We start from the raw sequence: 13,675 nt of genomic DNA on the forward strand, positions 1-13,675 counted from the left end.
GAGATATCTCTACTTCAGAAAACATTTAATCAAAAACAGAGGCAGTCTGTAACGCAGACTCTAACAGTAAACTGACTAGAAAACACCAAGATACCACAGTAAGCTACTTATTTTGCCAATTACAAAAGCGAACATAGCCAGTATTTGCAACCATGCATTTTTTGTTTGCTCACAAAAAAGTTAGGATTATACCTGTGTCATCAGCCATAACATTAGCGTTCGATTTCCAGACAAAATGAGCGTGTCGGTATCTCCAAAAAGTAATGCTGAAGGTAGAATAAGAAGTGATTTATCTTCACTGTAGTCTTGCAACAGGAGCAAACAAGTTGCTTAAAGCTAGCTCAGCTGGAACTCGAAACTGGACCTAAGTGAAAACTCTCCTCCAAAAATCTATTTTTAGAGCAGTTATCTTCATGAGCCAAACACTTTTCAGAACTCACATGGCAATCTAGTTCTGACGACAATCAAATTCACTTACTCCTCTTAACGGAGCATCCTGGGTAGTTGATCCTTTCCCCTCCCCTTAATCCCTAAACGTCACGCATAGCAGCAAATGAAACCAAACACGTGGTACCGTAGTGCTTTTGCCCCAGTATGTGCTGCCTCAGTGCCCGAGTTCTAAAGGCGTTAAATCCACCAGCACAAGCTGAAACACAAGTCTGGACACAAAGCTTGCCTGCTTGCATTTGTTAAGCTGGCCGTCACCCAAGAAACTTTCTCCATGTTGGCAATCCTCTGGCTTCCCTCCTGTCCTGCACAGACTGATCATTTGAAACTTACTAACCACTTTAAAAGACAACTAATTTCTCAAATACAGCTTTGAGTTGTCTAACAGTTACTTGAAATCAACTAGGCACATTCTTGCTAAAGAACTTTCACATCAGAGCTGTTCCCCTACTGCACCTCATATTGCTTCAAGCAGACCCAAAGAAGGGATACTGACAATTTTGCCACAGCAAAGCCTGTTTCCTTGTAGTGCAACACAGGGGAAGGTAAAACAGGCAAAATTTCTACTGCATGTTTGTTAAAAGCAGCTGAAGTGTTGATTTTGCTTTGTTCCCCCTTCCCAAAAAGGATTAATGAACTCTGAAATTCTGACAACATGCACACGACCTTCACAATTTAAAGCTAACAAAAAATTAACGATCAGCATACTGTCTTCTTCTTAGGGACCAGAAAAGGAGAAGGCAAAAAAAACACAACACACTAATACACTAGTCAACACATTTACATTTGCTATTTTAGCAAACTATTTTTCCCCACTGCATTTCAAACCAAAGGCAGCAGCTCTACTTTTGGGTGGGAGGGGGGAGAGAAACAAACTCATGTCTCGTTAACAGTAGTCCTGATGAAAGTGTTAGCATCTAGCACTCTGCCCTTCCTCCTTTACCCTTGTTTAAAAATATGTAAAGGGTTACAGGTACTTGGGAAAACATCATATACCTCCTGGGGTTTTGAGATCCAGCAATAACGAATTCCCAAATGCAACTCCCAGTAGCTTAAGGGAGAACAAAGGTGAGAAATAACTCTCAAGTGAGTTTTCAAAGGGATGCAAAGAAAGTACACGCAGTTGATTCTATAACCAGCATATATTTTAACTTTTTTTAAAGCCACATGAATATAAAAGAACAAGTGCTTTAAGAAAGACCTCCTGACATCTGTGTTCCAGCAACATATATGACGCACAATGGAGTTATAATAAAATAGGAGGAAAATTTAAACAAAGGGGAAAAGTCTCTCAATAAATGGTGAAATCAAAATGATTCCTCTTAATAAGCTATTAAGTTCAATTATAGTATATTGCATATAAAACACTATTTTGATAGGTTTTAGATTAGGCAGTTTGTTACAACTTCAACTTGGTTGCATCTGCATTTACAGATACTGTATTTCATTACAAATGGATCTACAGAACATGCAACTCTGAAGTCAACATCACACATTTTTGTGGGGGGGTACTTCAAAACTAGAATCATAGAATATGCTGAGTTGGAAGGGACCCACAAGGATCATGGAGTCCAACTCCTGGCTCCCCAGAATCAGACCCTGTGTCTGAGAGTGTTGTCCAAACGCTTCTTGAACTCTGACAGGCTCACTGCTGTGACTGCTGCCCTGGGGAGCCTGTCCCAGTGCCCGACCCCCCTCTGGGTGCAGAACCTTTCCCTAACCCCCAGCCTGACCCTCCCCTGTCCCAGCTCCATGCCGTGCCCTCGGGTCCTGTCGCTGTCCCCAGAGAGCAGAGCTCAGCGCCTGCCCCTCCGCTCCCCTGTGAGGGAGCTGCAGGCCGCCATGAGGCCTCCCCTCAGCCTCCTCTGCTCTGGGCTGAACAAACCAAGGGACCTCAGCCGCTCCTCATATGCCTTCCCCTCTAGACCCTTTGTAGCCCCCCTTTGGGTGCTCACTGTTAGTTTTATGTCCTTTTTGTACTGTGACACCCAAAACTGCACACAGTGCTCGAGGTGAGGCTGCACCAGTACAGAGCAGAGAAGGACAATCACTTCCCTCGACCAGCTAGCAATGCTGTGCCTGATGCACCCCAGGGTACAGTTTAGACTGCCACAGCACACTGCTAGCTCATGTTCAACTCACCAACAACCAAAAACCCCAGATCCCTTTCTGTGAGGCTGCTCTCCAGCCTCTCATCCCCCAGTCTGTACACGTAGGGCCAGGGTTGCCCCATCCCATTGCAGAATCTGGCACTTGCTCATGTTAAACTTCATATTGTTGGTGATTGCCCAACTCTTTAATTTGTTAAGACCTCTCTACAAAGCCTCTCTACCCTTTACAGAGTCGGCAGCTCCTCCCAATCTAGTGTCATCGACAAACTTTCTCAATATACCTTCAAGTCCTGCATCCAAGTCATATACGAAAACAATAAAGAGAACTGGCCCTTAAATGGAGCCCTAGGGAAGTAGATCTAATCTGGCTGATCGCTGATAAGAGGTTGCAGCACACCTTTGTCTCACTTCCTTCAAAATGAAATCAAGTATATTCTGGGACAACTGCACAATGAATAACATTAAAGAATGTGAAGACAGTTAATAAATTCATTTCAAGTGTGCACTCCTGATCTGAAGGAACACATTAACATGCATATGTTGACCTTTAGCAAAGTATCTACAGCTTTACCTTCTGACATTTAAACTGATTACAAGAATGGGTATTCCCTGAGTGTCAAAAATATTCCTTCCTGAAAAGGAAGCTACAGCTAAACTTGGGAAACTCTTCAGACTCATCAAAAGGAAGAAGGACCAAAAGGCAGCACATCGGAACTAATCAGACTCATGATGAACAACATACATTAACACCTACTACTTAATATAGTTTACACATTTCTCTATGGATGCTATAGTTCTAAACACACAAATTAATGTAATTTTGCTTAGTATTATCCAAGACAAAAGATAACTGAATAGATATTTAAAACAAAATTTGAGATTGGGATTAGGTGGGTCAACAGCGCAGACTTCTTGCACATGAAGAGAAGGCTGCGTATCAGAAGGTGGTTACCAAAAACTAGAAAAACACAGTAAAAAGAAAAACAGCAAAGCACTAACCTCAACAGAAAAAAATATCTAAAAGTAGCATTTCAGAAGTAAAAGTTTTGTCACATGATAGGCAAAATTTAGAATAATCTTGATTTAAAAACAAAAATAAAGAGCAATACAAAAAAGGAGAGAAATAAAAAACTAAAGTAAGTTACAGTAAGCTGCCCTACCGCTAACAGAGATGAATTAGTAGCAATGCAAATATAGAAAACAACTGCATGGTCAAGTACTGCTTGGCATTTTTGCCAAATGACCTTACCAAATATGATTAACAGATAAAGCAACTATTGCAAACCATTCTCAGCAATAAAATTGCAATTGATTACTTTGCACAGTTTTCACAGTGTTTTGTTTTTTTTTTTAAATGTGGGGTCCAAGTATTTTGAGTAAAAAGAAATTAAAGGGAAGTTTACAGAATTGTCTGTTGATACTATTGTCCCCCTTCATATTAAAATAGCTTTATGTCTCACTACTGTGAGACAACTCATGTATTTCTGTATGCATACATATATTCAAATATATAGACATATATACACACACACCATATACGTTTTTTGTGAATGTATTTTAAGATCTAGATTTAATAAGCATGCATTTTGAACTGCACACACTTCTCAGAGTGCAACACCATAACGATTACAAGTGCTATACTTAGGTAAAATTGATTTTAATCTTTAAGCTTTATTCAGTGTAACAAGGGTGGCAGTAATACACTTTTAATGGGCAAATCTGAGCCTTTGATGTTCTTTTATAAAATGTATTTCAGAAATGGTGAGAGGGTTGGTGTTTTGTCTCTGGTTACTTTTAATGCTTTTAATAAATACAATATAAATTCTTTGTAATACAAAATTTACTTTTCCTTCTGATATCTAAATCTTCAGCACAGCAACCTCAGAAAAACATGTTTTTCTCTGATTATCTTTATCTCTGCTCTGCACTTAATAGAACCTAGACTATATGACTGCAGATACTTGTGCATGTTATCAAAGGCCTGTTTAATGACCTAAATCAGAAACCTACTAGTTACAAAAAAAGAGAAACAGATTGAAAAGAAAACGGATTCTAAGAAAACACAACGACCAGGATTTGAAGTTGAAATAATAAATTAGCTAAATGAAAAGCAATTTTATCCCTCTGGCCCCCAGTTTCCAGATTTTTGCTGGTGTTCGAGGAACCTTTATTTATTTGACATATAATCAATCCTCATATAAACCTTAAAATTCCTTAATTTTCAGTCCCTACAAGATTTCTTACAGTAAACTAACTCTTAAGAACATTCAAAGGAAAGCATAAATGGTGGAAAAAATAGAAAGTACTAAGCCAAACTGAGGATTCAGCAACTAAGCAGGCTGATCACAGAGATGCTGAGGATAGCCTAATTAAAGGAAAAAAGCATCAAAAGCATCACGAAGTATGTAAAAACATCTAGGATGAGAGTTCTTTTGATAGGGCACCCACTGGACTAAGGAAGGTTCCTCCTTTCCTTAGAGGCGTTGCCATTGCAGCATCACTGTAACGCTGCACTTACCCAGGATGTCAGGGAGCTGAGGCTCAGTTCTCTCCTCTGCACTGGGGAACTGCTTCTGAATTTCTTCAGAGACCCAAAACACATTTTTAGTGTACCCAAGGATACAAGGACAAAACTATTTCAGTCTTTCATGATGAAGTTGTTCATTCATGTAGTCAAATCTTAATCAGTGAGAACAGCAATTTGTAAGAGAGGAGCTGTGTGGAACAAAAACTGAACCCCAGTTTCTCCCCTCCTTTCCAGGTAAGAAAGACAACTTTGGACCAAACTGACCTATGGTCAAGTTCACTCTCAGCAGGCTGAAACACTGTTTCACATTGGATTGGAACAGTTTCAACACGAAGAGTTTAGAAGTATACACTCTCACTGCTGTTCAAGTATATCCCATAAACAAGCAGCTGCAGCACTTAAACTCAACCAAAACTTCCTTAAGGAAGAAAACTGAATTAAATGTTTTTCTGCCCTATCTCAAGTGAGAGCTCCAATTCCCAAAGTATTGCACAGAAGTAAGAAACTTCCCTGTTCTACACAGAATCAGATCTGCAGTCCAATTATCTAGAAATATGTTTCAAGGAAACGCATCTTTTTTTCCTTTATTGTCTTCCATTTAGATATAAGAGAGGACACAACACTCAGCATTATCAAAACTAACACCACTGTTGATGTGAAGAAGAAATTTTTAGGTAGATAACCCATAAAATCTAATCAACTCCAGAAGCAGATGGCACAGGATGCCTTTGGGGATGCTAAATATTTACACTTTCACATCTGTGCACGAGGAAGGTATTGTTATATAAATTTAAAAGTAGAGAGTCATTCACCCATTAGCTGTATGCTCTATTTTTGGCCTGTATACAGTGGCAGAATGGATGCAGCTAATGAAAGACAGGGCATCCACACTAGCATACACTGGAAAGATACAGGAAGAAAAAAAAAATAGATGTGAAATAACGGTTAAGGATAAGCAGGAGTAATTTGTTTTTACTGTAATAACAATTACAGAATCAATCTTAAAATGGACAATCTCAATGGACAAAAAAATAGATACTGTAAAAGACAACAAAACTATTGTTATCTATTTACTTAATCTGAATAATTTGAATAGAAAAGAAGACCTTCCCACACGACCGTATTTTTCAAAAACTTCAGTGATTTTTCTTGTTTTGTTTCTACATGTATAAACAATATTTAATTAACATCCAAAAATAATTTACAACTTTTCTCTTGCAAATGTACTTGATTCAACCTTAGTTTTCAGACCCATTTAACTGTTTCCCTATCTTTCAAGCTAACCTTCAAAATCCTGTCTTTTATATCTTAAACATGAGGCCAAGGAACTCAAGGTTAAGACTACAAACTTAGAAAGAAATTTTAGTTTGTTTCAATCCAAGATCAACATAACTGAGCTGCATTTAAAACAATGATGAGGAAACAAAATTGTCATCTGCACAACCAAAAAAAGCAGAATTAGGTTTTAATACCTGCTATTTGATCAGCCAGCTCTCTCTTCTGTAGAAAATTTGGAGATAGGTAGATTGTATAATTCTTAGTCTTCACAGCTTGTATTTGAATATTCTAATGTTGTCAATATTACTACATAATTACTAGGTTAATTAAATATTTGGTTGTATTTAGGGCAGTGCAGAGTTCAGGTAAGGTAATGTGAAGAAAATACAGGAAGTATTTTGGCTCAGAATATAAAAATTCTGCTGGTGGTGACCTTTAAAAAAGTTTCTATTACATAAAGTTGAAAATTCTCAACTTTGTATATAGCATACTGGCATAATTTTACTTTTTTTTTTTTCCCCTTGTTCCATTTTCCTGTCCTGTAATGTGGGTCACATCAACTTGTTTTAGTAGCTAGTCCCAATTAAGCCACAAAGGAAAGAAATCAGATGAGAAAAGATTTCTGAAAGAATTAGAAGTGAGATCAGTCCTTTCAATTTTTCTCATGGTTTGAAGGAGTTTCAGATATAACCACATAAACCTCTACCTGCCCAGCAAGTACCTATAACTCTGCCATGCACTGTTTCCTGCTCATGGAGAAAACAAGAAAAAGAAACAAAACAACAACAACAAAAACTTGCTGTCTGAACTTTCTTTAATAATACCAAAAACCCAACCAAAACAAAACCACCCACACACTACTGTAAAAAAGAAAGGAATAAAGTGAGAAATGTTACATTAGTAAGTAACTGTTTATTATCAATTAACCAGAACCTCAGGAAATAAAATTACAAAGAAAAAAAATACTACTCAATAGTTATTAAAACCCTTGCTTGTAAATATTTTATACTGAAAGTCTTCAAACGATTTGGTAGCGTTTGTTACACTGGGTAAGTACATGCATAGTAATAGTGCAATCACATATGAAGGAGGTAGCAAAACTTCCTTCATTTAAAACGTTCTAACAAAGCCGAACCACACACACACACACCACAGTGTTTAAATTCCGTGTGTATATATATACACACACCCCTGCATACTTCATTTCCAGAGTGTTTAAAGACATAACTGAGTTATGATTTGCACTTCAAAGCAGATCTCAAAAGTTTTCCATGCAAAGAGCTAGTCTCTAGGATGCAGTTAGGAAAAAGATGGCTGCAGGCTATCACACAGATTACCAGGTTGTGATCTTCAGCAGGGAAAAACCACTCAGGGTAAATCAGAACTTCACTGCACAAGTTCTCTACAATGAAGAATTCAATACAAGAATTAGCACAGGAACACTTTTCACAGGTTTTGAAGCGATTCAGAAAGGTCCAGCTGAAAAGGAATCCCCACCCTCAACGTAATCAGAAAAGGTGTGTCCAGTTTCAGGAAACAGCAATATTGAAATCTGATCTCTTAATGCACTTTGTAATTAGAGATGATCTTAACACACATGCTTTTTACTGCTAGTAAATCTAGTTGTCTTCACCACAGCCCTTAAACATCCAGCCACCACTTCAGCATACCCAACCCAACTGCCCACCTTCCAAGTTCGCAGCGTGGCTCCACGATGACAAACATGAAACTGCAAATTCGACTTAACCCTCTCCTGGTGGCCACCCACTCCCCCTTCCCTTCCACCCAAACTCCCTCCCATAGAGCTGTGCACTGAGCCAGTCTGGGGAAAAAAGTGCTCAGCTTTCAGCCTGAGCAGTTGCCCTGTCGTGGCTGCCCTAGCACCTGCACAGCTCTGCAGCCAGGCGTAAGGACCCACATTCGAAAAACAGAAACGAGGAAGGCTGCAAAGCAACCTCAGTCTAGATTAAGCTGAGCGTGAACTGTAAGAAGATTTAACTCCTTGATCCCCTAGTATGATCTACATCCCTGGGGTGTTAGCCTCGTCTCGTTACTGGCTCTGACGGGGAGTTTGCAGATGCATTGTCAGTGACTGCTGAAAACTGAGGAAATACACTCCAACTTCCCATCTCCCTGAGATTATTGGTGATGCTTTAATTCCCTACCTAGCATTTTAAAGAAGCTCCGTCCCCAAAAGGCTATTGAAAAGATTACCTCTCTTATATATCATTTAAGCTCTTAAGGGAATGCCGAGAAAGTGAAAGAAATACAAACACAGACATCCTTAAAGATGTAAACCACAAAGCTCCTCCTCCATATTCGCAAAACAGTGAATAATATCTCTTGGCCTACAGTGACTTACAGGTAAGATACATTAGATAACAGCAAGACCGAGATTTCCATCTACACTGGATTAAAAGGGGCAGGAAGACTTCATTCAATGGCTTTACCACCTGGCAGCACCTCAGGAAGGGGGTGAGGTACCTCCCAGCGCTCCGCAATTCTTAAGAAAAAAGCACTGATGTAGGGCAAGTATCAGGTTGTGTCTGTTTTCATGTCAGTTCTAGTACACTTAGGTATCAACTTTAAAACCTGAAGTAATACTTTATTTAGCGAAAGCAGAAGCAAGAAATTCAGAAAATAGTCAATATGGGCAAATGAGTCATAAAAGCAAATTGACTGTGTTCAAACAAATTGTTTTTCATTGCTGAGCGACTTTGGTAGTCAGTCACCATACCTTTCAAGAGCTAACAGTCTATCGAAGGTTTCATAGAGATGGACCCCAGAGATGACAGTGTTGAATAGACAAACCCACTCGAAGCATCAGAAGAAATGATGTTAAGTTCAACGGTCAAAACAGTTATTGAAAGAACTTGACCAGAAAAATCAGGAAAAAGGCAAACGTGACCTGTTTAGCTGAACTCTCTCCGCTCTTTAGATAAATTAAAAAGCTAAGGAAAAGTCTCACACAGAGAAACTACACTTATAAAACAGTCTTTACAGTAGAGATGAAATGAAATGTGAAAGTTCATGCAAATCAACATGCACAGCTACCTTTATAAAAGTGATACTGTTAACTTAAAAGAAAAAAACACTAGCATAAAATTGCACTTGGATAAGGATATCAGGTCAACTTGAATGCATACAAAAAAAGTAAATTTACAAAAAGCTGAAAAAAACAGAAAATAATGAAAGGACTACATTAATGAAGTTTTGGATCTTAGGAGTTCCAAAAGATGAGTGAAAGGATTTAAATGCACTTGCATTTGGAGATATTAGAAAACTACCTGGTTAAACCAGGAGAAAGTGAAATCAAACATCTTCTGGGATCTTGCAAAGTAAAGTAGGGTATGTCAGAAGGTCATCTCAATGTCAGAAGGTCATCTCAATCACTGTTATGGAGATTAAAGGAACTCTATTGAAGTAACAGTGGAGTTCTTTGACTTAAAGCTGTGTAACAGCCTCAGAACTAGCCGAGGTAGGAATCTGTTTTGTAACATGTATAAAAATAAATACAGTTGTCTGCAGACAGAGATAATGCCTTGGGTCGGAAATGTGGTTTCTGTACAGTGCCTGCTTACTGGAGAACTACTCTCCCATTTAAGGTCTCCTGCAGCTCTCACACTAAATTTCTTAAATAACTTTTAGAGAGAACATAGACTTTTGGCTGCCAGCTGCCAAAATCGAAATGGCATAAACTAGAGGGATGCTTTCAGTTTTTAATCACAACTGCCACAGGGAATATTTTCCCCACCTTCTTCCAGAGACAGCTCTAAGCAGCCACTAGAAAAGCTTGATACTAAAGCACAGGTAAAGTAACTAAGGCAAGGAAACATCTGGATGATATCTGAAAAGAAAGTAAATTAAAAAAAGAAGGTGTGCATATATATGGGTCACGTTTCTGTTCAAGCACTGAGTAGGTCTATTGCATGTAAACATATTTCACAAACCGTCTAAACAGGTACAGAACATAAAATTCTTATTACACCACTATATAAACCAGCATTGCAGAAGCGACACATCAGAAACTGCGTTTTCAGTTTTAATGTCAAACAAACCTCCCTCCATTCAAACACAGCTAGAACTAGAAAGAAAACAGACAGCAAGCATGCACAACTCTATCATCAGTGAGAATTATATTTAAGTGTTTGCTTGCATACTATAAAAGACACTGACATTGCCACATGAAATCAGATGCCTTATCATCAGTACTCTTACTTTCACAGATAAATGTGGCTTATAGTCATGAAGATCACAAAGTCATGAAGACTTTTTCCATCTGTCTGTATTTTAGAAGTAGTTATGTTGCTGATCCTCAGTCTTACTGGAAGGCCTCTCCATAACCATGTGCTAATGCCCCAGACATTTCCAAGTTTCCTGCCTTGTGAAATCTGAGGCAGTTAATTCATGACCAGGTGATACACATTTGTTCCTATACCAAAACTGTTCCTCACCTAATGAAACTTTGAGCAATATTTCAGTAACTATCTACTACTTCATTTGGCTATTTAAAACTGATTTTCTTCCTTCTGAGAGGCCACAGTTTTGACAGTGAATTCTGTTAATTTAGTGAGAGGAAACCAAACTTCACAGCAGAGATAATAACAAACACGTTTCCCTAAGTACAAAACTGTCAGATTTTCACCTGTTTTTTGCTTGTGTACTCCAAATAAAATCATTGATACCCACAACTCTGGCAATTTTCTTTTCTCGAAGAAAATTCCACAAACAGAAGTACAAAGCTTAAAAGCAAATAGATTTTTTGTTGTTGTTGTTAGGACTGATATAGAGCTGGATGTTTTTTAGTATATGACTTTAGAAGGTAAGAGGTAGAGGTCTATTTCTTAAGAACACTCAGTTGCACTTCTGGTATTTCAATGAAACTGAAATGAGTTACAGAAACACTACAGTTAATACTATTTCAAACATTATCTCTATGATTGCTGTCAATATTTCTCAATGGGGAAACCTAAGAGCAGGTCACTGTGTTCAGATTCAGGCACTGCCTTCAGCACACCGACCGTGAGATGCGCCACGAACTCCGTGGTTTCAGAACTATGAGCAATGCCTTGGCAAACGGCCAAGACCTCTCCCATGAACTGCTGCAAAAGTGAATATACTACAGGACAATCGGGAACTGCCTCGAAGTTGAGGTTTCCATGCCTCACAGTCTCAATTACCGGCCACCTCAAAATTATTTCCTCCTCTCACTTTCACATTCCCCAGCTGTGGGATGCTCTCGGGCTGCTGTGAAGATCCCGCTCCTCCAGCTCTTCCTTTATTCACACAGGAGCCATCATCCAGTACTTCTTGCTGCAGCTATGAAAACAGCACCAACTCCATGCCATAATTTCTATGCTTGTCCAAGGGATTTTACTAGAAGTTAAACTAGCAAAGCGTTCATCTGAATTAATGAGGCTACATCTCAGGAGAGAGCCTAACATATTACTCAGTTCTTCACCCCCTCGTAGATAATAGTAAATGCGGAGTTCTCTGTGCAATTGCACACACCAGACAGCTTTCAATACAGAGAAATGCGATTTTACTCAGGCTGAAAATAAAAACCCACAGAATGCTTTTACACCTTGAGATTTGGTTTCCTGATAAAACTATTTTAAAAACGTTGACCAACCTTGAAAGTGATATTTAAAATAGTAACAGAACGGTTTGAATCTTTGGAGTGTTAAAAAAAAAAATCATACAAGGGATGCATGTGCTTAAGACTTTACCATCAGCATCTGGTTTTAGCTTGCTTAGTACTGGGTGATGACCAACGAGTAAGCCCAGTCCAGAGAAGTGTTATAGTCTACCACCTATGCCACAAACTGAAAAAGGCTCAAAACCACAACCACGCACTTCAGCGAACCCTGCAATGCCATCTCATTTTCGCTTAAACAGCGTGTGTTTGTAACCTTTTCCCCTCGTCTCACGCGATGGGTGAGCTAATCCCACCTGGCTCGTCCTTCAGTCACCGCCGCTGCGCACAGCAGCGCTGCTGTAGGCATCACCTGAGCGCCACCACCACGCTTCATCCCCGGGGCTCTGCTGAACCAAGCCGGCCATGGCGAGCACAGCCCGCAGGCTCCGACGGGGACACGTCCTTCGTTCGCAGCCCCGTGTGAACACACAGGGACCCCGGCAGCGCCCCGACGCCCACCGCCGGGGATGCTCTGCCCTGCCCAAACCACCGACACGCGGCGTGTATTACCGAGCAGACCCCATGAGTCCCCTATCCCCGTCCCCACCCCCGCTCACCTCGCCTGGGGCCGGGGCTGGGGGTGCCGCCGGTTCCCCTGGAGCTCCTGCGGGAGGCCATGGCGGGCGGGCAGGCGGTGCGGAGCGGCGGCGGGAGGAGCCCTGAACCGCCGCCCCCTCCTCCCTGCCTGAGGCAGCGCCCCGCGGCCCCCCGCGGCACGGCGCCTAGCCCCGCCCCACCGCCGGCAGGCAGCCAATGGGGGAGCGCGCAGGGGAAGGAGGTGCGGCAACGCCCCGCGCCCATTGGCTGGGAGGGGAAAGGGAGGGGAGGGGCGGCTGAGTGCGGGGTGCGCGCGTGTCCGCCGCGCTCGCCGCTGCCGGCGGCTTTGAACGTGGCAACATGGAAGCGGGCGGGCGCCTCTCGCGAGGCTTCGCGAGGGGAGGGGGCGGGAGCCGCTGAGGGGCTGTGGGATGGCGGCGGACGGGGTGCTGAGGCGAGTTGTGCGCTGTCCTTCCTAGCCCCGTCCCGTCCCAAAGCTGTGGGCTTTGGGCGTGCGGAGGGCTTTCTGCACGGCATCGGTGTGGGGAAGAGAGGGGCAGAGGTGGTGCTGCCTCGTGCTTTGTTCGAGCCTCGGTAACGGACCCCGCTGTCCGTTAAACGCCCGAGTTACGGCAAAAAGCTCGTTAAGCCTCTCAGCGCCCTCACAGTTCGGCCTACATTATGTGCACAACTGGCTTCTCAAGCAAGCTTCCGAGTCCTTAAGATGTTTCAAGTAATCTGTGGCAAAATGAGCCGTTTTTTCACAGAAATTCTCGTATCTCATTGTTTTGGATTGAAACTCACTCAAATAACAGTTTGGCATAACAATAAATTGCATCTGAAACAAAAGCAAAACCTGCCTTTGAGTCCTGACTGTAAATGCAGTGCTTCAGGTTAAAATAGGTGGTTTAGGAAATTAGAGCCTTTGCAAATGAGTGTGGAGGGAGGAGGCTTTGCCTGAAGCAAAGGTTGGCGCTGCTTTTTGAACCGAGTAATGCGATGGACCTAACCAGAAATAATAATTTACTGAAGAGCATTAATCAGTAATTTTTCATGAGATCTGAACTTAAACACGTA

The 13,675-nt window shown here is 41.1% G+C and overlaps 1 protein-coding gene across 14 annotated transcripts in view; it reads right to left on the bottom strand.

Annotated features, from left to right (window-relative positions):
• Window positions 1-13,356, bottom strand: part of ASPH (aspartate beta-hydroxylase) — a 115,164-nt gene extending 101,808 nt beyond the window's left edge. For 10 of the 14 annotated variants that reach the window (XR_013946346.1, XR_013946347.1, XR_013946348.1 and 7 more), the window contains exon 1: window positions 12,619-13,356. Coding sequence is in view for 11 of the 14 variants with exons in the window: in XM_080579418.1 (XP_080435544.1) it covers window positions 12,619-13,135 (517 nt within the window). In the remaining 3 variants the exon portion in view is untranslated. Of the gene's footprint in view, window positions 1-192; window positions 533-12,618 lie in introns of those variants that run through there. The other 4 variants (XM_080579419.1, XM_080579421.1, XM_080579420.1 and 1 more) reach the window with 4 other exon arrangements.
• Between the last annotated feature and the right edge of the window lie 319 nt (window positions 13,357-13,675).

Source organism: Anser brachyrhynchus (genome assembly GCF_964034855.1).
Source record: "Anser brachyrhynchus genome assembly, chromosome: 2".
NCBI lineage: Eukaryota > Metazoa > Chordata > Aves > Anseriformes > Anatidae > Anser > Anser brachyrhynchus.